Below are 26,264 nucleotides of genomic sequence, written 5' to 3'. Positions count from 1 at the left end.
TTGCATGCGAACAATTACAGACCACCTCTTGAACTATAACGCATATACATTTACAGTGGAGAGCTACAGTGGGCCAAAAGAAAAAAACATTTTTTTCAAGGCAATATAGGAAAATTGTGTTAGAAAAAAAATTAGAATCAAGCTGATCTACATTTTTATATAAAACTATACAGCTTAAAACTCGAATGTAATACATAGGTGTATAAGTTTATCTTTTAGTATGGTAATGTTATTATCTTGTTTAAATCATTATCCCAAAATATTTGCGCTTGAGGACAAACTTAGGACCAAACTTGTCTTTGGCAGAGAAACAATGTTGTGTGGGGTGACAGTATGTTTAGGACTTTGGCATTTACCTTGATTTAGGTGAACACTAAGTTTATCATGATCCCTGCTTCTTTACCTTTTGTACATGCATTTCATTTTCAGTTTAGGTCTATGCCTACCTTCCATCGGTAGATTGTACTGCTTGCATGTTTAGTTTATAGTTTTCAATTATTGAATTATATAATCCTATATCTCCTTTTGGAAAGTAGGCTTACTTAAACCTGTGTTTATTAAAATTTTCCCCTAGTTATAAATGCAATATCTTTGATGTTAGACTTAATAATGAATTGGGGTAAAATGTCGTGGAGGCAATAAATTGTTTGCGGTTTTTCTGATTTCAATTCATCTCAGAAATTGTTTTGTATTCTTGAGCAAATTCTTCAATAGTTTGACCTGCTTAGGAATATTTCTCTTATTGGCCGTACTGGGTATCTTCTTGGTTATCCTCCACGAATGAAGAGAGGAATACGATTCGTTCCGTTTGAAGGTTACCAAAATAACATATTGTTCTGAGACCATGTAAAATACGTACATTATTGCTCTGCCATTTTCAAGCGAGGTCCGTTTGTCCACATCGAGTTAATATTTAATTATTTTTGAGTTGTAAAACGTTAAAATTAAGTAATAATATAAAAAAAAAACTAAAATTATATCTAGATCTTCCACTGTTGTTGTATATGTGTCATTCCCTTGTTGCCTTTAGTGTTCTTAGCTACTTTGCTCTAATGCAGAATAAATCGCCTAATGTGTGTTCTAAATTTTTGCCCATATTTAGATGATATGCCAACTCCGCGGCCGCCACCACCGGAAAATTACATTGACTCAAGTCGTAGTATGCTAAGCGAATTTCGACGCAAGCATAAAGATGATCGTAAGTTGAATATCGGTGTTGACACACGCACTTGCGCTAAAAACGCTTCGGCGTATGCAGCGCCCACCTATGGTCGATGTGCCTATAAAGTTTCTCAATGTCTTCAATGTGGATGATTTCCCAAAAAGCCTTCAGTGTTGTGTGTTTGTGTAATCAACCAAAAATAAAAAAACAACAACAAAAAGTCAATTAATATTTTTTACAGTTCTGTATTTTTAAACCAATTTTCCACTTGCTGGCTGTGTTTGATGGTATCCACTTCGACCCAAGCTTGCTAAGGGTCTACGCGAGCTATGGCATGTTGGCTCCCCAATTAACTGTGCGGTCTCTAAGTGTCACCTTTCTTTGTTTTTTGTTTTTACTTTGTGTGCAATCCTTGATGTTGTGGAAAAGTGTTTTTCATTCAGAAAAATTCTTATGAACTTGATTTTTGTTTCTTTTTTGTTCCATACGGAGGATGTCTTTCTTGAAATTTCACATTAGATTTAATTATTTTTTTTTCTTCTTTATGTTTAAAGAATACATTTAAATTAAATGATTCTTATTGTACACTGAAAATGTTATCGCAAATTTCGGAAGAAACTGCCGTTGTTTTAGTACGTATCTAAATATCTGTAGTTACTGTTATTATTTTAAAGAATGTTAATTTTAAAGAATATGTGCGGTACTTTTATAACCATGAATGATTTTGCAGTCCCTTGAGATGATGTTGTTCATTGAACGTTTTCTTACAAATATTCCATTGCTGCGTTGGGTTGAATAGACTAGCATGCTAGAAAAGTTTCTCTTGGCGACATTTTTATATATTCCTTTGTCTTTGGTACAATACAACTTTATCATTTGCAATATGAATTATATATCGTATTTTATTGCTTGGCTGTTTCTCTATTTATGTGTGTTATTCAGCATACATACATAAAATTGTAAAATTTTAGTTTTCTGATTTTTTTGTTTTTAAAATATAAATATTGTGACACATCGTGGTGTTGTTTGAAAGAAGAAACAAAGCTGATACACAGATTTTGATTAATTAATTTCGGCTTCTCACTATTTATTATAATCAACGTAACGCATGAAACTAGAAATAATCAACCTAGAAGACAAATCAAAAGATTTTTGTATAAGTCAAGGCAAAGCACGAACAGTGAAATGTGTTTAAGAGAGTCAAAATGTTGAATCATCAACTGGTTTTAGAACTGAAGTTATTTTTTAGTTTGAATGAACCGAAAGACTTTAAAATTTTTCCATCTGCGGGTATTTGTGGTTGTTCTCATAAATTTCCTGGTAGCCCAGATGTCGGATACTTATTAAAGCAAACAGGTTGGTATTGAATAACTAATGGATTTCCTCAATTTTTGGTTTTTTTTTAATGTCTCGGACTTCCTTTCACTGAAATAAACGAACAATCAAACAAATGGACACCATTGGCGCTGCTGAAACAATAAAAACTTGTGAAATCTGGATTTTGTGGAAATTTTTTGCTGAATACCATATGATTTCGTTGTCATGTGCGTTTTTTTCTCGTTCGTCTTGCAAATGGAACGCCTTAATATGGACATCCCAATACAGTGCGCATGCATCCTATTCATTCTTTTGAGTTATTAGCGTTTGCCGTATTTGGTCAAACCACGAACGAGCAGACACAGGTGGATAGAATAAAAAACTTAAGAGACCGCACGCAACCCATTTGGGTGGATTATCTATTTAGATTTATGTTTATTGTCATTATGATGGTGCTTACGGTTGTGCTTATCAATCTTCTCATTGCTGTGATGACCACTACGTATCAACGCATACAGGTAGTGTATCGTTACCATCTATACAAGTCAATTGAGGAAAGATGGCCTTGTTACTTTTTAAGCCCTTCGCCAAATTAATATATGTTATATTTATGCAACCAAAGTTGAAACCTATACCCGGCTCTAGCAGAGAAACACTGTCTTTTCAATTCAGCATTCACTAATTCGCAATATTTTCGGAGGTCTCAGTTTTGCTAATAACCACTTCATCGTATCAAAATTTCGCACCGCCGAGCGATATTTTAAGGACTACGAATAGTCGTGAATAGCTGGAAGCCAAATATGAAAAATATGCTGGAAACCTCTACAAGTTGTTGTGAGTGAGCAAAAACGGCAAAACCTTAAACTAAGCTTCCCAGTGGACTAGTAGTCATGCAACACATTCTTTTGGTATCCTTAAGATATCATTTGATTTTTTCAATTCTTGTTTTTTGGCGTAGCTAAAGTTCATGCTATACACTACTGTTGGGGCTAAGATAGAGCAAGTTTTTCGTAGCACCCAGATGGAGAATACATAGATACACCATTGAGCATAAGATTTCATGTCATGTCATGTCCGTCTGTCAATGTTCTTTTCTTGTCATTATAGAGAATTTCTTATTCGACTTGACATTAATTAAATCGGTTAAATCTTTGATATGCCTTTCGGATATATTCATGTGTTGTCCTATCGTTCTTCACAGAATTTATGGTAGATGAGTTATGTTACGACTTATGTATATATGCTATACATATAAGGTAAATTCTACTTATACTATATCGGCTTAGGATGAGCTCCTTAAAAATATATATAGCCGGATTAAGACTTTCAGAGCTTGCTGAACACAGTTATAGTTATGCACAGTACATGCATCCGTTCAGATTATAATATGGCCGTCATATATATGTATATAATAACCGATTTGCACTCATTGGCCAAATTTAGCACATTTATGAACCGATCTTCACTAAAGTTGAGTTCATAACTGTTGTTTTGTTATGACTCTCACCACACATATTAAATTTTTTCAAAATTATCCAATTTGCACCTGAAAAAAATTATCACGAGTTCATTTGATATGGCTCTGGTTATATCATACATATATAATCTATGTTTAATAGGCTCAGTATAACGATTTTATCGATTTTACTTGCTACACATAGAAATCAACTAAATTATATTCAAAAGGTTTGAAAGTAAAATATGGTTCCCAAGTAACTTTAATAAAAAAAAGGATTAGAACTTAGATAAAGTTCCAACATAAAACAAAAATTCCACCTAATTTCTCTATAAATTCCGGATTTTTACTGCTTAAGCAGAATCATTTTATATATACCTAGTTTTGGGAGCAAGTTCTATTAGAGTCAATTTCAATTGGTGTCAGAAATTTAAGTAGGTTAAGAAATGGTATTTCGTAATTTTTTTAACATGGAAACGGAAAATAACTCCAAAGAATGAATTTGAGAAAAGAGCAACGATAAAAAGTTATGATTTCAAGGGAGCGCTGGAAAAAAGGATTGGAAGCAACTTTACAAGAGAAACACAGAGAACTGATAATGGTAATCATATGGCATTCAACAAAATAAAGTGGTATTAACGTCAATGCAAATCTCCACACGTTACTGGTGCCACAAGCCAAATTTTCTATTCTTCAGCAGTTTCGGTGTTTTACAACTGTTTGCATGTTATTTAATTTCGGTGAAAGAGTGGGCAACAATTAAGAAAGACCAAGTAATTGAAATGCCTGTTTTGTTTTAAGTACAATGTAAGTATTTTATATGAATAAAAGGATTAGCAGATATACAACAAAGTACGACTAGAATAATCTAAAGGACAGGAAATAAAAAATAGACGGAGTTGTGTGTTTTCCGTTGCCATTTGTCAATATACACCAATGGTAAGAATGAAATCAAGTGTTCTGAATTTCTATTGTTTACAACGCATTGACATTCGAAGGTGGCGAAAGAAGAGTTAACAGTGAGGTGGATAGCAGCATCATTCGAAGCTCAAACTTTGTCCTTGGTTGGATATTTTTTAAGCGTTAAATGCGGGAATTTAGATATTATTTCCATATTGCTAAACAAGTAGACATAGAGACATATAATCTTTGTTCTTCTTACAAGCAACAACATGCGGCTGTATATTTATCTTAGTCTTCTAATAAAAACAAACACATAGGCAAACAGCCCGGAAAACTAACACAAATATCATTTAGTTCATTTATCATATTTATTTCCTTATTTAATCTTTAAATCGACAAAGTTTATTTTAAGCTTTCAATATCCCAATAAAAAAGTAATTATTAAAATATTGTCAGAATAGTGAAATGATTTTAGGAAATTTATGGCAACGAGAAAAAAAAAATATATATTGCATCGGAAATAATTTCAGAAAATCACAATCAAAAAGTATTCTCATCGTTTTATTCATTCAACTCTTCAAGTTTTTCAAATCTTCTATTCCTGAATAGTAGAGTTCACTTTTTACTGTTTGTTATTCACAGCTGAATAATCTACCCTACTCCCTGAAAACCATAATCTCAATTTTATGCACATTTCTTTCAATGAGCAAAATCATAGTTAAAGGTAAGTTAAGAACAAATTTAGTGAAATTTTTAATTGCATTAAGTTTCGCTAGTGAAATAATGACTCTTCGGATTGTTACCAGATTTTTCAACAAATTACTTCAAAAGAGACCTTAAACTGAACATCGGAAGAATAAGTGTCTAAAAATTGCTTATTCCAGCTCCGAAAGTCTCGCAATTATAAATATTGGCAATCTGCCATCACTCCTTCTGACTGCCGCTACGGGACACTCACACAGAAGGTGTTCTATAGTCTATTCTTCTTCGATGACCTCACAGCTTCTGCAAAAGTCGTTACTGGCAACCTTCAGTCTGTCAGGATGTTTTCCGATTAGACAGTGACCTGTCATGACGGACACAATGATTGAGACGCCTGTTATAGCGAGTAACACCAAAGCGGTAGACCTCTTCAAGTCTAGATAAGGCCATATAGTTTTGGAATGCTCATAGCCCCTTCTTTGAGACCATCTATCATTCGTTGTCCTTCGGGCTTAGTCCTTAAAACTTAGCTTACATGTCGTTATAGGCATACCCACAGATTCCCGTTTCCCTGGAATGTGTAAGGTAATTCCTTGTCTCTCAAGCTCTTCCGCTTTACAATTCCCTGGGATATATCTGTGGCCCGGCACAGGGCCACAGGTGTACTTTGAACTGTTCAGCCATTTCGTTGAGAGATCTGCGACAGTCGAGGGCGGAATTTGTGTTCAGAAATACGTTCTCCAGGAATTTAATGGCTGCCTGGCTGTCTGAGAAGATATGCCAATCGTCGTCAAGACATTTTATCTTAGTCATTCCACCACTTCATTAATTGTAAGGATCTCCGCTTGATACACATTGCAGTGGTCGGGTAACCTTTTGAACTGATCAGTTATAGATCTTTAGAGTACACCCAAAGCCCACCCGGTCGTCTAGTTTGGAACCATCCGTATAGAAGTCTATGCAACTTATATTACCATGGATATCGTAGTTCCAATCGGTTTTATCAGGAATAGTGGTACAGTACTTATTTCAAAAAGCGGCTCAGGTAGTGTAATATCCACACTGCCTGGAACATCAGACATTTTATTAAGTATAACACAGTGTCCGTAGACGCCACATGACCAATGAGAAAGCTCCCTCAACCTCAAAGCAGTAGTTGCTGCAATTTGTATAGCCACAATGTCCAGAGGCATAAGATGTAGCATTAAATTTAGGTCTGACAACTGCAGTATATACCCAATGCATGACGCGCAGTCTAAACCCCCAACTTTTGCCATTTCCAAAATGTTGGATTTGAAGTTCAATTTCTTGTCCAGCAAAACTCACAGGTGGATTGCGCTTTATGTAAATGAAACATTCTCTCCTCCCAAGGAGATAGGTGCCACTTTAGCCATTTTGTATCTCCTGCTGTAGAGAACTACTTCTGTCTTGCACGGATTCATACTTAGACCACTTTCGGTAGCCCACTACGCTGTTGCACATAGAGCTTCCTGAAGTATATCTCAACCGCAATTGCTACCTCATTAGAATACGCGACCACTTTTACACAATTTTCTTCCAATAATATATATTGTTATGGCTATATTTCAAAGATTTTAGAAGATAAGTACATATTACTAGTGGTTCACCAGACAACTGATTTGTGGTCTACTTATAAAGATTTGATGTTAGTACTTGTCGCAATTGATGCGGTGTTATACCCAGCATACTGATAAGAGTGGCGATCGTATCAATATTCGTACAGAATTCTTGCAATTGCTTTGTATACAACTGCTTTGTCCATGGCGGTATTTTGTGTGAATGTATGAGGAGAATAATAATAGCGCAGACACCGCCATCAACATTGGCTTGCATCAAATATGCGATGTTGCTTTCGAAACAATTAGAGAGCTCATTTGCTAACCCAAAATTTCTTTCTAATATTGATTAGTCCTGATATTCTTTCTGAACACTTATTTTCATTACTATCTTAAAAGTTTTTCAAATTTCTTTGTGTTAAAAAAATTGCGGTGCTATTCCAAAAACGCAATTAATACATGAAATACATGAGCTTAAGTGTTAGCATCGCAAATTGTTGTTCTGGTGCAATTCTTGACCAAACTTTACACGCACAAAATTTTCCATGTTTTTGTATTTTGCAACAGAATTTCTGCTTATCTGTATGGTAATAAGAATAAGTAGATCTCAGATGTATGTCTATCCGTCTCACTGAAGAAAGGAACTTAGATTTTGCGGAAAAAGATCTGCTAATTTTGGTACGGATAGAGATATCGTCATTTAATGCCAAACATTTAGATTTGTTCCTGTCCTTTTTTTTTGATTTGGAGCCTTTACAACTGTTGGTTGAAAAATCGGGCGCCGACACATACCTCAAATACATGGTACATTTTATAAGCTATTCGAAATAAATAATAAAATCCAAATTCGATCCACAAATGCTTTGCAAATAACTAAATAACTGATCAGCTCACCACTTCGAATACATATATTAATCTAATTATGTCAAGTCTGGTGAAAAAACAAACCATTTATGAAATCATAGCATGTATATCGATATATAGACTAATCTGTACTTCGGTTTACGGACTACGATACGGACGTATTTACCGACCTTTGCAATATGTTATGTCTTTGGGAGTAGAACACGAATCTGATAAAAAAATCTAAACAAGTGCCTGGGGCCGAATCTAAAACAAGTGCCTGGGGCCGTCACACCCCCTTAACTCCCCCAAATAGGATATATTTGCCGACCTGGGCAATTTGAGGCTCAAATAAAAGGCATTTTAGAGTTAATCACGAATCTACATTTTTTTTAGGGCCAGTTTTTCATATTTGCCGACTTTGACAATATGGGGCTCGAATTTGACATCTTCATTCGGGACCAAATATCTAGGGACTGTACTTTCCGCATAACATCCTCCAAATAGGAAGTAATTACTAACCTTTGCTATTTGGGGCTGAAATAAAAGGTATTTGAGAGTGGGGTTCGAATCTGATATCTACTTGCGGGTGAAAGAGTCTGGCTACCCCAATTTAGCGACCATGCCAATATGTGGCTCAAATGAAAGGTATTTGGGAGCAGAAAACGATTTTTACATCCACATTCGAAGAAAACTGCTCCCAAAATTTCCATGGGAACATCGGTCTTAAAGATTTTAAGAATGGAGTATATCTTATATACTAAACGACCAGAAACCCTCTGAGCGGTCTCTTCGACTAAAAAGATCATATATGATTTATATAAAGGCATTTAGAGGTAACACACTGTTAGTCAAGTCAATATATAAATACATATTTTCACTTTCTCAGCTTGGTATTTCAACAAAAACTCCAAAACCAAAGCCAAAACTGAGCTTTGGTTTTGAGCATCGCGTTGCTAAAATGCAACTCTGCATACAGAATTGCATTGCTTGACTAAAGACGTCGAGGACTCTAACACAATTCACTCCGTTCGAAATAATAAAAAATAATAATACCAAGTAAAGATATGGTATGTTCGGCCGGGTCGAATCTTGCGTACCCAGTAAAAATTTTTTAGTAAAAATTTACTAAAATGAACTGAGCTGAAGGACATAAGTGTAATTTAAGTATCGAATTTCTGCCAAATCAGACAAAAATGAAAGCTTCTAGGGGCAGCAGAAGACTAATAGGTGATAGACCGTTTTGAACAATACTTATCATGTATGTTTGAAGTCATAATAAAACACTATGAGCAAAATAAAAAAAATTGATTTGAGCCAAATCGCATAACAATTGCGTGCTCCAGGTTCCTAAGATGTCAAATCGGGAGATCGGTTTATATGGGAGACATATCATTCTAAAGTCCGATATAGACCATCCTTACCACGGATGTTTGAAGTCATAACAAAATACTTCGTGTATTTTAGTCTGATCGGATGACAATTGCGACTTCTACCTGGTCAAGATCTCAAATCGGTGGATCGGTTTAAATGGGATCTATATCATGTTATACACCAATTTGGATCATATTTGGCATGCTCGTTTGAAGTGACAGAATACTATCTGCAAAATTTCAGCTCCATCGGATAATAATAGCAATTTTGATGAGCAACAAGTTAAATTAAATTTGTTGAGCAACAAGTTAAATTAAATGACCAATTTATGTGGAGCTATATCCATATCTGAACTCGTATGGTTCATTTACAATCCCAACGATTGTTAGCTATTTTAGCAAACTTTTTGGTCAGCTAAATCAGCAAACAAAATTTGCAAAAATCTATTGAAAAAATTGTTATGCTATTTTTTAAGCTTTCCCTGTTGCTTGTTTTGATTACTTTATTTTTTTCAGAAATTTTGTTGAAAGAGATGATTTTAATTTATGGAATATTACCGTAAAGAAGCTAACTGATCGATCTATTGGTATACATTTCGAAATGTGGCGGAGCTCGCTCGCATTTTTTGTTAATGCTCTACTAATTTTTACATGAATGATGTGGCCTTTTGTTTCTAAATTTAAAGAAAAAAGATTATGGAGAGAATACATTCACTAGTGATTATAAAAATTCACTAAGAAACGCATTTGTATTTTATTTTCCTTCTAAGGTTAGTTACGAAGGGGATCGTAACTAGGCAGCAGTCATTTTCAACAAACAAGTAATTTTTCAGCAATCAGCCTGCTGGTCTGAAATCGCAGCACTACTGCTGTAACAGCAGAACTACTGCTATAATAGCAGCAAAATAAATACTAATATACAGCAGTAAGTGTTTGCTGTTTTCACAAAACTTTTTCTATGAGTGTACATCAGCAAGATCTTTCAGTTTAAAATTTGATAGGCTTTACGCGTTCGACCGATATCGTGGTTCCCACAGACGGGCGGCTATGGCTAGATGGACTTATATAGTATACCCCGATCCTATGGTGGTGGGCATAAAAAGTAAATCCTTAATCTTTGAGCTTTCAAATAAAATTCGATGCTCCTGGAGGCCACAATTTTGATCAGAATCGGCTGAAATTTTCATCTAGTGGGGAAATTTCAGCCAAAACAAGTAAAAGCGTGCTAAGTTCGGCCGGGCCGAATCTTATATGTATACCCTCCACCATGGATCGCATTTGTCGAGTTCTTTTCCCGGCATCTCTTCTCAGGCAAAAAAGGATATAAGAAAAAAGTTGCTCTGCTATTAAAACGATATCAAGATATGGTCCGGTTCGGACCACAATTAAATTATATGTTGGAGACCTGGGTAAAATTTCAGCCAATTCGTATAAGAATTGGGCCCATTGGGGCTCACGAAGTAAAATAGAGAGAACGATTTATATGGGATCTGTATCGGGCTATAGACCGATTCAGACCATAATAAACACGTTTGTTGATGGCCATGAGAGGATCCGTCGTACAAAATTTCAGGCATATCGGATAATAATTGCGACCTCTAGGGGTCAAGATCCCAGATCGGTTTATATGGCAGCTATATCAGGTTATGAACCGATTTGAACCTTATTTGACACAGTTGTTGAAAGTAAAAATAAAATACGTCATGCAAAATTTCAGCCAAATCGGATAGGAATTGCGCCCTCTAAAAGCTCAAGAAGTCAAATCCCCAGATCTGTTTATATGACAGCTATATCAGGTTATGGACCAATTTCAACCATACTTGGCACAGTTGTTGGATATAATAACAAAACACGTCGTGCAAAATTTCAATTCAATCGGATAAGAATTGCGCACTCTAGAGGCTCAAGAAGTCAAGACCCAAGATCGGTTTATATGGCAGCTGTATCAAAACATGGACCGATATGGCCCATTTACAATACCAGCCGACCTACACTAATAAGAAGTATTTGTGCAAAATTTCAAGCGGCTAGCTTTACTCCTTCGGAAGTTAGCGTGCTTTCGACAGACAGACGGACGGACATGGCTAGATCGACATAAAATGTCACGACGATCAAGAATATATATACTTTATGGGGTCTCAGACGAATATTTCGAGTAGTTACAAACAGAATGACGAAATTAGTATACCCCCCATCTTATGGTGGAGGGTATAAAAACGTCATGCAATATTTCAGCCAAATCGGATAAGAATTGCGCCTTCTAGAAGCTCAAGAAGTCAAGTCCCCAGATCTGTTTATATGACAGGTATATCAGGTTATGGACTGATTTGAACCATACTTGGCACAATTGTTGGATATCATAACATAATACTTCGTGCAAAAATTCATTCAAATCGGATAAGAATTGCGACCTCTAGGGACTCAAGAAGTCAAGACCCAAGATCGGTTTATGTGGCAGCTATATGAGGTTATGAACCGATCTGAACCATACTTGGCATAGTTGTTGGATATCATAACAAAACACGTCGTGCAAAATTTCATTCCAATCGGATAAGAATTGCGCACTCTAGAGGCTCAAGAAGTCAAGGCCAAAGATCGGTTTATATGACAGCTATATCAAAACATGGACCAATATGACCCATTTGCAATACCAACCGACCTACACTAATAAGAAGTATTTGTGCAAAAATTTCAAGCGGCTAGCTTTACTCCTTCGGAAGTTAGCGTGCTTTCGACAGACAGACGGACGGGCATGGCTAGATCGACATAAAATTTCGCGACGATCAAGAATATATATATTCTTTATGGGATCTCAGACGAATATTTCGAGTAGTTACAAACAGAATGACGAAATTAGTATACCTCCCATCCTATGGTGGAGGGTATAAAAAGGAAAATTGTTTACAAAATAAGTTTAAACGCTGGTAGTGTATTAAGTCGTCCAAAAAAAATCGCTCGACTTATGGTTTGAGAATTTTAGGTATTTCCGTCAACAAATTTTTTAAGGAAACATTAATCTACAAAACATCCAATTTTGTTTTTATAGTCTTGAGATGAATTTCAAAGCAAGATAACATTCACCACTTAAAATTTTGCCCAGAAATTTGCTATTCTTATGCCAAAAGAAATTTTTGACGTATTGTTGTCATTCTACATAGCTACTACCCTGAGTTGACCCTTGGGCTTATACTGCCCGTAATACAAACGCATTTTAGTATTTTCGACTGTGTAAGTGTGCCCATCACTGATTTTGATAGTTTAAGAATTTTTATTGAAGTGGTCTACATAAGTTAAGTGATTTTGTATATGTGTATTAATTCTGAAATTTACGATAACAATTTTGTGTGCAATATTTTATTTTGAATTGACTTTTTTGTTATATTTATGGGTTAATTATCTGGGGTAAAACTGGTCAACATTGATTTTGTATCGCAAAAAGTTTTAGCTTAATCAAAATTATCCATAAAAATTGAGAGGAAAAATTAAAAGAGTTTGGGTAAATTTTTTGACATATTGAATGAGGGTAATCCATCAAACTCATTGAAGGATACATTTTCGAAATTTTTCGAAACACTAGAAAGACCAACTAGTTAAAACGACTAGTAAGAGATAAAGTAGAAATAAAATATTTATTTATATATATATATATATATATTATTTTATTAAAGAAACTAAATTTTTTGAGATTTTGTAGACAAGGATTTCCAATAAGGACTTGACTCATCAAACTCACTCTTTGATAAATCGCTCAATATCTTCCAGCTGAGGCCAAAAATATGCAGTGATCATGGTGTGGAACCGTTGGCCATTCACGGTAACCTCGACGAAGAAGTGTGTCCCAATGACGCCAGCATGCAAACCACACCAAATTGCCTTCGAATTTCGGTAGTAAATTTTTATGATTTGCAGACCTTGTTCATTCGTATACTTTAACATGTTGACAATGTTGAGTTTACGGAATAAATTGAGTGACAGTTCGATGATTAGTGTAAAAGTGTTTTTAAAAATTACATTCAATGTTGTCAAGTCCCTATTGGAGAACCCTATATTTAAATTTTTACGCTTACCTCCTACACTAATGTGTACCAGTCATTTTGACCACCTTGGTCTTTCAAGTGTTAAATATATAAAACTCTTTGCCATAACTTTCCCCGAGAGCATGCCCATTTTTTTAATAATTTTACAAGCTTAACACATTGAAATTATCGGTCTACATCAAAATACTAGCACAATATAATTCTTCTTAAAATTATATATTGGAGGAAAGAAATAAGCTCTAATGGGTATGTTTTTTCCGCAAAAAAGATGAATTCGAAACTAATCTCAAATGAGTGCACTATCATACATGTATAATTATTTTTAATTTTTATTTGTCTGGCTGTTTCTCTGTCAATTTTACTTTTGTGCATGTTTTTGAAGTTATTCTCTATCTTTTGTCTTTTGATTTTAATTTTTTGATGTCAATTACATATGAAAATATATAGAAGTCAAGCATGTTGGTGTTTTTAAAGAAGAAACCAAAAATTATATGTGTGTCTATGTCTACTCGTTCTAAGATAACAAAATGATAACTCAATTCTGGCTTTTGACGCTTTCCACACCATCTAATTAGCACATGAAACTAAAACAAAAACCAATCAAGAAAAGCAAAGCCAAAGGTATAGCACCAAGTGATGTTTCTAACCCCCTATTCGCATAAAAGTTAAGCCCGTACTAAAATTAAACCATTTCACTCCTCCCCCTCGCATTCATCGAATGCCAATGGCGCGCTAACATACACACACAACCAAACCGGCTAAACAAACAAAAATGCAGGACCTATGACCCCGTTCTTGGCATTCGAGCGTCTATTCTTCGCTGTGTTTGGTCAAACGACAACTGTGGACATAAACCCCATGCGCCACTTGCGGCCTGAATGGACGGAAGTCCTATTTAAGTTTGTCTTTGGCATCTATCTGCTGGTGTCTGTGGTTGTTCTCATTAATCTCCTGATAGCCATGATGTCGGATACTTATCAACGCATACAGGTTGGTATTGAAAAACTAATGCATTTCCTCTTTTTTTGGTTTTTTTTTACTCCTCGGGCATCCTATCACCGAAATAAACGAACACTCGATTGGACAACGTTTGCTCTGCCGCGTGAACATGAAATGGGACATCATCATTGCCACACCTGGGTCGTGTGGACATTTGTGAGGGCGCGACTACCTTTTTATTTTTGTTCAACGCCATGTGATTTCCGTTTGTTTCGCATGTGTGTACACTGTGGTCTCCTTCTATACCCTCCACTGTTGCAATGAAATGAAACGCCTTTACATGGACGCCTCACCACAGTGCGCATGCATCCGATTCATTCTTTTGAGTTATTATTCTTTGCCGTGTTTGGTCAAACGACGACCGAACAGACACAAGTTGACAAAATCAATAGTGCAAACCCGCCCTCTCAACCCTACTGGGTGGAGTATCTGTTCAAAATAGTGTTCGGTGTCTATATGTTGGTGTCGGTGGTGGTGCTTATCAATCTCCTTATTGCTATGATGTCCGATACATACCAACGGATACAGGTAGTATATCGTTGCCATCTAACCAATTCTAATGAACGAATATATTACGGTCGAGTTATTTGTAAGCCAGCTGTCTTAAATATTATTATAAATATACATCCATCTATATGAGCTCTCTTTTCAGGTTAAGATAAAGTTAATTTTTGTATATAAAACAGCTAAGGAACCTTCTTATTGTGTACATTAGGGTGTATCGTGTAAAATTGTTAAAATCATATATACTCAAATTGTCATAATTAGATGGAGCATCAATCCTTGAGTCCCTCAAGTCCTAAAACGTAAAAAAATCCATGCCATGCAAAAAAATCACATTTCTGGAACACATTTTTGGAACATTGGAAACAAATTTTGAAAACAAAGGAATTCGTTTCATCGACTTTACATTAAGAGAACGATATGCATATGTTTGCATGTTTTTTTCATATTTCATATTTTTTGTATATTTGTTGACATCAAAAACGCTTGCTATCGAAGATAGGTGAATTGATTTAAGCGAATTTTTGCTTGCACCTTTAACTCAAAACATGAATCTGGTAAATAAGTTTGAGATCCAGCTGCACCCCAAACTAACGTAGGATTGGCACAATATGTGGATTAAATTAAGGATATTTGAAATCACAATATGGGATCCAGTTTTTGAACCATTAAGATCATTTATATAACTGCCATTTGGACCGATTTCCTTATAAAATGTTTTCGGCCCATATAAGGCACATTTTTAAATCGATTTCTCTGCAGTTTTAAACAGTGAGAAACATTACTTTCCTCAACATTTGTGCCAAGTTTGATTCAAACCGGTCCATATTTGCATATAGTTGAGATAAACACCGACTTCCTGATTTATGGTTTTGGATCCAAAAAGGCGCATTTGCGAATAATAGTAATTAGTTGGGCAAAAAATTAGGGGGAGAACGTTACAACTTTTATACATGTATTAAACATATTTAAAATAGTATTACCGAGGACTATTGCAATAAAAAAGTGCACGGAAAAATTCCAAACATGGGTTAAAATCGCAAAACAAATTAAAAAAAAAACAAACAAAAATTTTAAAATTTAACGATCTTCGCCCTATCAGACAAGCAACATAAATATGAATTATTTTTTTTTAAATGACGTCTAAATAAACTCGAAACGATTAGAGATATCATCATGGGTTTTCCACAGCTTATAGATAAAATGGTGCATTAAATAATTAATGTAAGAATTATACCAAAAGAGGGTGCAAACTGAAATAATAAAATGAGAGATGTGGGGTTACTTTAATGTGTTAAGAACTTGGAAATCGCTGCTTTGCAATTTGAGGAAACAATTTTTTTTTCTATAAATGATTAATTATAGGACTCCCTTAACATATATATAAGTTGTTCAAATCGGTGCTTGTGCAGTAATCTTTACTTCTAAATTTAGTCTTCTGAAAAATATAAAAAAGGACACACATAAAATATTGAATATTTTAGAAAATTGTTGGTTATGAAGGAATAATAATTTTTGGTAAGAAGCAGAGATGGTCGGTATGTCGGTTTTTTAGGCTTTCGACTGTCAACAAGTTGTAAACGTCAAATACTTGTAATAAAACCTATAAAAAGAAGTAAACGTCATAAACCTAGAAATTTCTCCGCTTCTTGTTTAGTTTCGACAACATATCATTTATTTATATTTGTTGCTTTAGCTATAGCGCTTATACAAAATTTTAAATTTGATAAAAAAGTTTTTATTTCATATCTATTTATAATCAGCGCTTTGCCTTCCGGAGCATTTTGACCACGTTTAAATGTTTACAAATACCGCCAGTATATATTAGTTAGGGAGAATAAATTTAAAAATAGGTGGTTGATGTTCTAGCCAGGATTGGAAGAGAGGCGTTTTTTTGTTATAGGAGCACGTTCTAACCTATGCAACCAGTTGTCATATTCATAAATTCACAAAAGTTGAAACTGATAGTGCGATTTCCTAATTATTTTTCAATTCTGTCAAAAACTACTTTTTTGGCTAGGTTTATGACGTTCTTGACGCATGTATTATGCATCGGAAATGTATGTTATACTCGTCGGAGTTTCCAACAGACTATCTCTGGTAGGAAAGGACAATCTGCACCAATTTTCGTTGGAAACTCGTAGAAACTTTGTAACCAATGTTTCAATTGGTTTACCTGGACTAAAATTTGGAAATGAAATGTTTAAGTCCAATAACTAACAAACCGTTAGAGATCCAGACTTTTCAAAATGTTTTTTCTGTCTTTTAAAGAAAGAATCAAGCCATCGGCACATAAATGACTGTTTGCAAGCAATTCCAAATTTGACATGCCGAAGGTAACTAACTCCTCGTGTCAGTCTCTGGACCAACTAGGGTCTTTAAATTTTACATACTCATTGGAAAACGCCTCAACATTGACTATGCATAGTTTCGTGCACATATCTCTATCCGTTCGAAAATTTCCGAATTATGTCCAAGATGTTTAAAAATGGCAACACTGTGCGTCGTACGATCGCTCAATACAGGGGGGTTTATTAAGACATCGACCGATGCGGACCATATTCAGCACGTGTCAAGTGTCAAGGACCGTAACACAATTCAAGATTTAAAATTTCAGTGAAATCGGGTAATAAATGTGCTGATTATGAGCCCAAAACTTTAACTCAAGAGATCGTTGTATTTGGCAGTTTTATGCAAATAAATAGCGAACTTGATCACACTCGTTTATAGTTATGGACCTAATAGATCTCGCTGTGTCAAATTTCAGCGAAATGTGGTAGTAAGTGCGGTTTTGATGGGCCTAAGACCGATCTGAACCATATTTGACACCATTATCAAGGATCTTAATACAACTCTTTGTGCCAAATTGCAGCGAATTCGGGCAAAACATGTGTTTTTTTATAGGCATAAGGCTCTACATCGGGTGATCGATACAATTATGAATGTTTTAGGTCCTCACGATACAATTGGAAGAAATCGGGTTTAAGGAGGACATTGACATCCAAAAAAGTACTTTTAAACCTAACCGTTACCTTATTCAAGATTCTAAACTTATCTGCTTTGGCTCCTACAATTTGCATAAAAAATGCATATTTCAGAACAGCACTAAAGTTTTCTTACATCAATTTATGTCTAAATACAAATTTTGGTCAAAATCGGGCTATAAACAAAAATTGCATATTTTTCCGCTCTCTCCATTAAAATTAATCTCCTAATATATTCTCCATTCACCGGAAATAAACCTTTTATGTTTTAGTAGGAATACAAGATGTGTCAAATTTGATGAAAGCGTTCGAAAAATGGGTGTATGACCCTGTAGCAGTGCTGGGCATACATGCATAACTACATATGTGAGAAGTTTACCTCTGGTCCCTAATGGTTTTTATGACAACAGCTTCCAATGGGCCACTCTAACCACTATGATAAGAATGGTGTGATCAACATTTTGGATATTTGGCCAGAAATATTCCACTAAGGAACAGCGGTAAACTTCTCACATATTACTAAGTGCTGGCCGAAACAAACTTTTCTCTTAGAGGAGAAGTTTTTACATAGAATGGCACCTCCCTAATGTCGCCAGCATTAGGAGGGGGATAACTACCGCTGGAAATTTTTCTGATGTTCTCGCCAGGATTCGAACCCAGACCTTCAGCGTCATAGGCGGATATGCTAACCTCTGCTCAACGCATGCGTCACAGAACCTGATATCTCCTTCGTACAAAATGTTGTTCTGATTGACATTTTGAAATCATAAGACTACAGAATTAAATCTATAGCCAGCAAGCTGCTTCATTAGATTTCGAAGCCAGAATGTTGTGTGGCCTCTGTGGTCGTTACAATTTTTCAGAAAATCTGTAATAAAGAAACCTAGAGGGGATATAATGCGAAGTATGTATTTGCTAATCATTTAAAGAAAATGTCGCCAAAATAGATCCTGGGGGTCTTGCATTTCAAACTATTTTAAGAAAAAAGTCCACATTTGGTAGTTCTGCATAGGGTGATCAGGTCTGTTTTAGAAAACCAATATTTTGTTTTCTATGCTGTTAACGGTTTCTTAAACAATGTTAATTTTCAAATTGTAAATAAATCAGTTATTTTGCTAAATTGAATGTGGATATGTAGGCTGATTGGGACAAAATTGGACCCTGTGAGAGTAGAGTACGTTTGTTTATTAATGGCATTTCAAGTACAACAAGATTAAAGATCTTATTATTGACTGTACTAGAATTATAAGGTATAATCGATCATTACAAAAAACACAATTTAAAAGTTATATAATAATAATGATTAAAAAAAAAAATGAAAAAAATACAATCCAAAAAATATTATTTTATTTTAAATGAACATTAAGAACGATTTAGTACATCGTGCATACAATTTAAAAAGCTCAGTTTTAAAAGCGGAAATATTGCTCTACAGTTGCAAATAATTGGGAAGCGATTTTCTAACACATGATGTGTTGATGTAGAATTGCCGTTTGGAACAGAGTCTTTTAAATCCCGGTAATATGAGTTTCTTGGCTCTACTGGATCTGGTGAACTGCAAACGATTGTAGAAATACGGTGGTTCATTTCATAATATTATTGTACATTATGAAGTTGTGTTAGGCATCTGATATTTAGGAAATTGTCGAATGTTGAAGATTTGGTACGAGAATTCGGATATTCTCTCTCTTTCTCTCTACTTGTTATATTAAAGAAATAACGTGCGATGTTGTTATTGGCTACACTAAGTTCTTAGAGTTTTGGTAGTTGTAGTATGCTAAGACTTCCATGTTCTTTCCAAAAGTTCGATTGATGTGGTTTGTCCATGTAAAATTAGTATTAAATGTTAAACCCATATTACAGGTAGATTCCACTCGTTCGATTGTTGAGTCCGATATTCGCATTTCGTCGTTCGTTTGAAAGGTTTGAGTTTTGCCAATAACACTAAGGTTAGATTTTGATGGATTAAGATTCAAACAGTTATTATTTGCCCATTCAGAAATCGTTTTCAAATCATTGTTGGTTTTAGTAACACAATCGCTAATATTGGCGGTTTTGTATGTTACATGTCTTAGGAACATCGAGAGGGTCATTTATACGAAGTGTAAAAAACATAGGGCCGAGAATGGAAACCTGGGGTACGTCTCGCATGTTGTTTTGCAAATGCGTATTATAAGGTACAAGCTTCTGTATAATATGTTTTATAAAATTAGGTTTTGATTCATCGATACCCAGTGCGTGAGATTTAATTGCAAAAATACTTTCCATGACATCACTTCTCGCTGGAAGTGTGTTCCTTAGGTTTTGTTTCAATATAAATATCGTGGGTAAAAAACGGAAGATCATGTTTTGAAAATCCGGGAGCGCAAAGCATATCATAGCTGAGTATTTTAAATTTGCTTTTAACAAAAACTAAATCTAGTAAACTTGCATTTGTACTTGTAGAATTTATGGGTAAATTGATATTGTAGTAAAATAGTCGTAGAGTTTAGATGATGTTAGTAAGATTGTTGTCAAGCATCATGTTGCTGTTAAAATCTCCAACGGTGATGGTATTATTGTATTTTAGAGATAGCGCTTCAATCATAGTTCGAATGTTGTTGTTGTGTCTTTATACATAACCTAAAAGGATTGCTGGTTTGTTTTGCAAGATAAGCTCAATGAAAGCAACTCTATATTGGATTCATAATTTGGTAAGCTTAAGGGTAAAATTAAGACAAATTGTCTATCAGCCCTTAACAGCTTATATCTTGCAATATTATAGATGTTATTAGAAACGGAGGAATGAAATAAGGTTTCAGAGACACAAATAATCTTTACTCCAATGTTGCAGAAAACGTGTTGTATATTATTTTTTGGTATCAAGTGTGTCGGAACCTTCCACCTTCAAAAAAAAAAAAAAACCTCAAACGTACACATCGGTATTATTAGGGAACTTAAATGGAAGGTCTTGTGGTGTGGAGTACTAATCTAGCATCTAAACTTGAATAAAATAGACTTGGGAAGGATCTGTGGGTCTTTAACAATGTTGATAAAGGTATGTACTTTACGACATGTATTTGAATAATAGAAGATAAATTTCGTAAATTTTTTTTTCTAAACACGTAATTGTTTTAAGAGAAAAAATCTTTGAAGAAAATCTCATTTCATTAAAAATTTATCAGTGAAATAAATTCCTTAAACTATTACAAAAATGCATTTGATTTTTGTCTTTATAAGTAAACGTTTCCCAGTCATTATCCATCTTTTCCACCTGGCGATAGATTTTGATTTTTTTTTTTTATTACTTGACATCGGATTTCTTTGAAGTGTATAGCATTAACAATTAAACGTGAACATAGAATAACTAGCAGTAACGATACACCCTAACATGTACACAATTTTCTTGTTAAAAAGTCACATCTGTTTTTTGTTTAATAATTAATGATAAACTTAAAAATTAACATGCATACACTCTTTTATGTCTCTCGGTATCTCTGTGTAGTTCCATCTACTGCCCAGACTTGCATCTTTGGTGTACTCTCAATATTTGCAGGATTTCACAGAATTAAAATGAGAATCCTTAAGGCACAATGCATTGTGTCCTAAGGATGTCATATATGAATGTTTTTTTAGATAACAGCAATGCTATGAAGCGTCCCTGTGTTAGTTTAGCCAGCATGCTTTTGTCGCTCAAAGCTGTTGTTTTGCTTCTACCAGAAAGTCCTTTGTATGTATGTGTGCGTTCTCCTTAGTTAACTGAGATAAAAAGCCATAAAGCAGCCCCAAGAAAGCTTTTTGTTTTAAAGCTTATGTGTATGTCAAAAACCAAAAAATACAAAAGAAGTTCCTTAGAAAATTCTTAGTCATAGGATATGTGTTGAACTTTTGCATGATTTTAAGATGTTATTGCATGCTATAGAAATATTAAAAAAAAAAATGTTAAAACAGACATGAATCCAGATTGATTTTAAGTTTAGTTGAATATTCTAATATCGCCAGGATTTTCCCAGCATGGCAATTGGAGGGGAAGAGAAAATGAATTAGTGGCTGTATGTACAGTAGCTAAAACCACTGGTCATCGTATAAGCTGATCACGCTAAAAGTGGGAGAAAATGTTAGCGATATTAGATTAATCAATATTTGATATTTTCATTTTCAGCGCAGAGAGTTTGAAAACAACAATAAAACAAGCAAAAAAAAAAATGGGAAAGAAAACAACGCTTTAATTGGATACACATTCTTTTCCCTCCTTTCTCATTTCATTGATCACGGAATGCTACATCATCATCATCATCGTCTCATTTCTAATTTTTGCCCTATGACATCGATCAATGTGATAGGCCCAATCGGATATTGAATGGAAATTCGGTTTGTCAAAGCTTATACGCAACATGCATCGCACTACAACAGCGCCATCGCCGCTTAATTTAGTTACCACCTGGTTTATATGGATCGTTGAGAAGGTCAAGGTAAAATATCGATCGTGTATAACCCCAATCTACAACTCTACCTCACAATACTTCAAAAAAAAAAAAAAAAAATAACTCCAGCACTGGAGGCGTGACCTTTTCCCCAATTCATTTAAAGCAATTTGGCAACATTGAAAAAAACTATACACTGAAACCATCACTCATGTCTGTTTAGATCTCGGGCACCTTGTCAACCCCCATTAATGCTTAAAACGATACAAACAAAGCGCAGCAAATTAAGAACTCCCCCTCCAGCACAAAATCTCCTTTTGCACTCTCTATGATTGTTGAAATGCACCAGTTAATGCCATTCTTTGCATTTGTGTGTGTCTTTATATTTTAACTCATTTGTGTCTGTTATTTGTTGTCTCTTGTCTCGCTCTTGCATTGATTACAAAAAAAAAACACAAAAATGTAGGCTCGCATGAAGAAAAAGAAGCGTCCAAGTCTGGTACAGATGATGGGAATACGCCAGGCTAGTCCACGCACTAAAGCCGGTGCCAAATGGCTTTCGAAAATCAAGAAAGGTAGGCTATTTGCATATGAACACTTCCCACTTTGCAAAACAATTCAGCATGGCTCACCGCCTCAAAATAGCTTTTGAAAATTTCCAAATGTTGGTGAGCCTATATGAAGGTACTCGTTGGATGTTTTGCCAAGTAAATTGTTCATATGTATCAAAGATAAAGAAAAGCTTTTATGAACTTTTTGTAAGTCACAAAGTTTTTGATAAACTTATTTGCCATGGTTTACAGCTGATAAGTTGTGAAACCGCATACATGCAAACTTGTAAATGATGTCCTCCACCATAGTCTCACGTTTTTAAAATTTGTTGTTAGCATTACTCATCCAAAAAATAGAATATTTTTTTCCTTTTTTCCAAAGCGTGTGGTATTACAATATGCCGAAAATGGGATGCTGTTGTATAAAAGGTAGTTAATTTCGGCGAATATGTTGTTATAATTGACATCTGTCTTTAAATGGAAAAAAAATTATATAAGTTTTATATGAAGGCATAATAGCATTCTAAAAGTTAAGTTTATTTACACTTATAATAAAGGGTGATTTTTTGAGGTTAGGATTTTCATGCATTAGTATTTGACAGATCACGTGGGATTTCAGACATGGTGTCAAAGAGAAAGATGCTCAGTATGCTTTGACATTTCATCATGAATAGACTTACTAACGAGCAACGCTTGCAACATGTATATAACATGTATATCTACTACGCATATGTATGTACATACTACTCATATCAACCAGAGCGGAAATTAGATATTTGACATCTTGAAAGTTAAATAAAACCTATTTTGTGAGCATTGGCAAACCTTTTGCAAACGTTATACGAATGGTAACCGTCCGCAGCATGACGCCGAGTTTATGCCCCCTTCGCTTCTCTTGTGCAATTGGTACTAATGAGGTTTATATAGAAAGTGTAAAGGATGATTCAGAATAGAAATCGCAACTGTATCCCATTATTTCATCTGTCTAAATGGGGACTAAATTGAACAATCGACTAATGTGTTCGATGTTTGGAGCAAATGTCAGAAGTGCTCACACAACTTATCACAGCCGAAATTTAATCGATATCACAAAACACCCTCTATGCACTCATATCAAGATGTAGCCCAATTTTATACCTAACCTGTATATGAAGAATGGCAAAAAAATGTACCAAGTTGAAGCTCTTTTCTTAATTCTGCATCGTGATTTCATCAAACATACACAGAGGGACAGATATACAAAAACATTTTGTTTATATAAATGGTAATTTTACGCCGGTTATTTCCTCGGGAAATTTGCGATTTGTAAATCTAAACAAGTAAAAAGGCGTTAAGTTCGGCCGGGCCGAACTTTGAATACCCACCACATCGGATATATATGTAAATCACCTCTCGTCAAAATCCGGTGAAAATGCATACCTTATGCCCCATAGCAGCTATGTCGAAATATGTTCCGATTTGTGCCAAATACTAAAAAGTACAAGTCATTGTTCAATTGTGTATAACAAAATATTGCTCTTTTTAGTAGCTATATCGTAAAACAAACCGATCTGAACCATATACGACACAGATGTTGAATCGCCTAACTTAAGTCACTGTGTAAAATTTCAGTGAAATCGGATTATAAATGCACCTTTTATGGCAGCAAGACTTTAAATCGAGATATCGGTCTATATGGCAGCTACATCCAAATCTGGACCGATTTGGGCCAAGTTGCAGAAAAATGCCGAAGAGCTTAACACAACTCACTGCCCCAAATTTCGGCGAAATCGGACAATAAATGCGCCTTTTATAGGCCCAAAACCTTAAATCGAGAGATCGGTCTATATGGCAGCTATATGCCGTATAGGCCAAATTGAAGAAGAATGTCGAAGGGCCTAACACAACTCACTGTCCCAATCGGCGACATCGGACAATAAATGCGCCTTTAATGGGCGTGCCGCAGTGCGACACCTCTCTGGGGAGAAGTTTTTTCATGATTTCTATGCATGGCATAGAAGCTCACAAATGTTGCCAGCATTTGGAGGGGAATCCACCGCTGAAAATTTGTTCTGATGTTCTCGAACCGAGTCGTTCAGCGTCATAGGCGGGCAAGCTAACCTGCGCTACGGTGGCCTCCAGCACCATTTACTGCTACATATTTGTGCGAATTCGGATGAAAAGTACGGATTTTGTGAGCTAAATGGCAAAAAATCGGGAGGCCGCAAAGTTTCAGTTTAATAGTTTTACTCATAAAGACAGTAGCGATCAAGAATATAAAATCTCTATTTTGTACACTCTAGAAAAAGATTCCGTTAAACCGTACTTATCTTTGGTATACTTTTTTCTTCGTTGTTATTTTTTTTTTTTTGCAACTAAGCCAAAATATGTATAATATATATTTTTTTAAATATATCAACCAGATAAATTGGTTTTTAGACTAAGACTATGATGGAGGATGTCATTCAATAAATCAATACACGAATACTAGAGAAATGGATCACATATGCCTTTTGAGTATGGCAGTTTATTTTGTTATGAAATATTGGCATATTCAGAGAAAATTCGAATGCCCTTTTAATGTGTTTTATTTTATTCCACAGATTCCACGGCATTGTCGGTGGTACATTTGTCTCCGCTGGGATCTCAAACTAGTTTTTCGGCAGCCAATCAAAATCGTATCGAGAACGTCGCCGACTGGGAAGCTATTGCCAAAAAGTATCGTGCATTGGTTGGCGATGAGGATGCAGGTTCCCTCAAGGATTCCGATGCTGAAAGTGGTTCCGTCGAAGGCGGTAGTGGCGGCGGTGCGGGCTCATCGCAACCTCCCGCTCAGGTGGGCAATAATGTTTCACAACCACAGCCAAATGTCTAATTAAGACAGACAGTAGTCCTAATCATTCGCTTACTATTTGATCGTGTCTTTCTTTATCCAAAATCGAAACAAAAAATCCCTTTTTCTAAAAGTTAACTGTTTTCTCTTCTTCTTTGTTTGTTCATTTGAGTGAATTTAAATAAGAATATTTAATATTTTCCAGGTCTAAATAACACATATCTTAAGGATCCTTTTTATAGCTAGCAATAAGATCACCCTTTTGTACATTTAGATCTAAGTTATCCCTAATCAAACATATAGCTAGGTAATCGAATAATTTGTTTTAACAAAAAAAAAAAAAATTGTTTTTGTTTTGATCGTGTAACAAAATTTTTGTACAGCAATACTAGAGAGCAACAACAAAAACGCCATGTTTTCCATAAAGAATACAAGTCTTTAGTTAATGTGTAGCTAGAAGTCCGTTTGTTTCAAAAAGGAATTCTAAATCTAGAGTCTTAAACATAAGTGTAAACAGAGATTGAATACCACTTATTAAGAGTCATTTAGGTATTTATTCCTATTCAATGGCATCATTCATAGCGTTATTCTTGTCATCATCATAAAGAACAATTCATCATTTCCCTCTTAGTGATTTTTGT

At 35.1% G+C, this 26,264-nt stretch overlaps 1 protein-coding gene across 3 annotated transcripts in view; it reads left to right on the top strand.

The window, feature by feature from the left end:
• The window catches only part of LOC106081279 (serine/threonine-protein phosphatase 6 regulatory ankyrin repeat subunit A), an 83,773-nt gene extending 58,012 nt beyond the window's left edge, over positions 1-25,761 (top strand). The window contains exons 13-17 of one of the 3 annotated variants that reach the window (XM_059365211.1): positions 1,103-1,198; positions 14,668-14,897; positions 22,180-22,308; positions 22,727-22,835; positions 25,394-25,761. In XM_059365211.1, the coding sequence (XP_059221194.1) occupies positions 1,103-1,198; positions 14,668-14,897; positions 22,180-22,308; positions 22,727-22,835; positions 25,394-25,665 (836 nt within the window). In that variant the 3' untranslated portion in view covers positions 25,666-25,761. Of the gene's footprint in view, positions 1-1,102; positions 1,199-14,148; positions 14,361-14,667; positions 14,898-22,179; positions 22,309-22,726; positions 22,836-25,393 lie in introns of all 3 variants that reach the window. The other 2 variants (XM_059365210.1, XM_013243138.2) reach the window with 2 other exon arrangements.
• The last annotated feature ends 503 nt before the right edge of the window (positions 25,762-26,264 follow it).

The sequence above is a fragment of the Stomoxys calcitrans genome, chromosome 3, assembly GCF_963082655.1.
Source record: "Stomoxys calcitrans chromosome 3, idStoCalc2.1, whole genome shotgun sequence".
Lineage (NCBI taxonomy): Eukaryota > Metazoa > Arthropoda > Insecta > Diptera > Muscidae > Stomoxys > Stomoxys calcitrans.
Note: the sequence above shows the minus strand (reverse complement) of the source record. Positions and strands in the feature narration are given on the sequence as shown.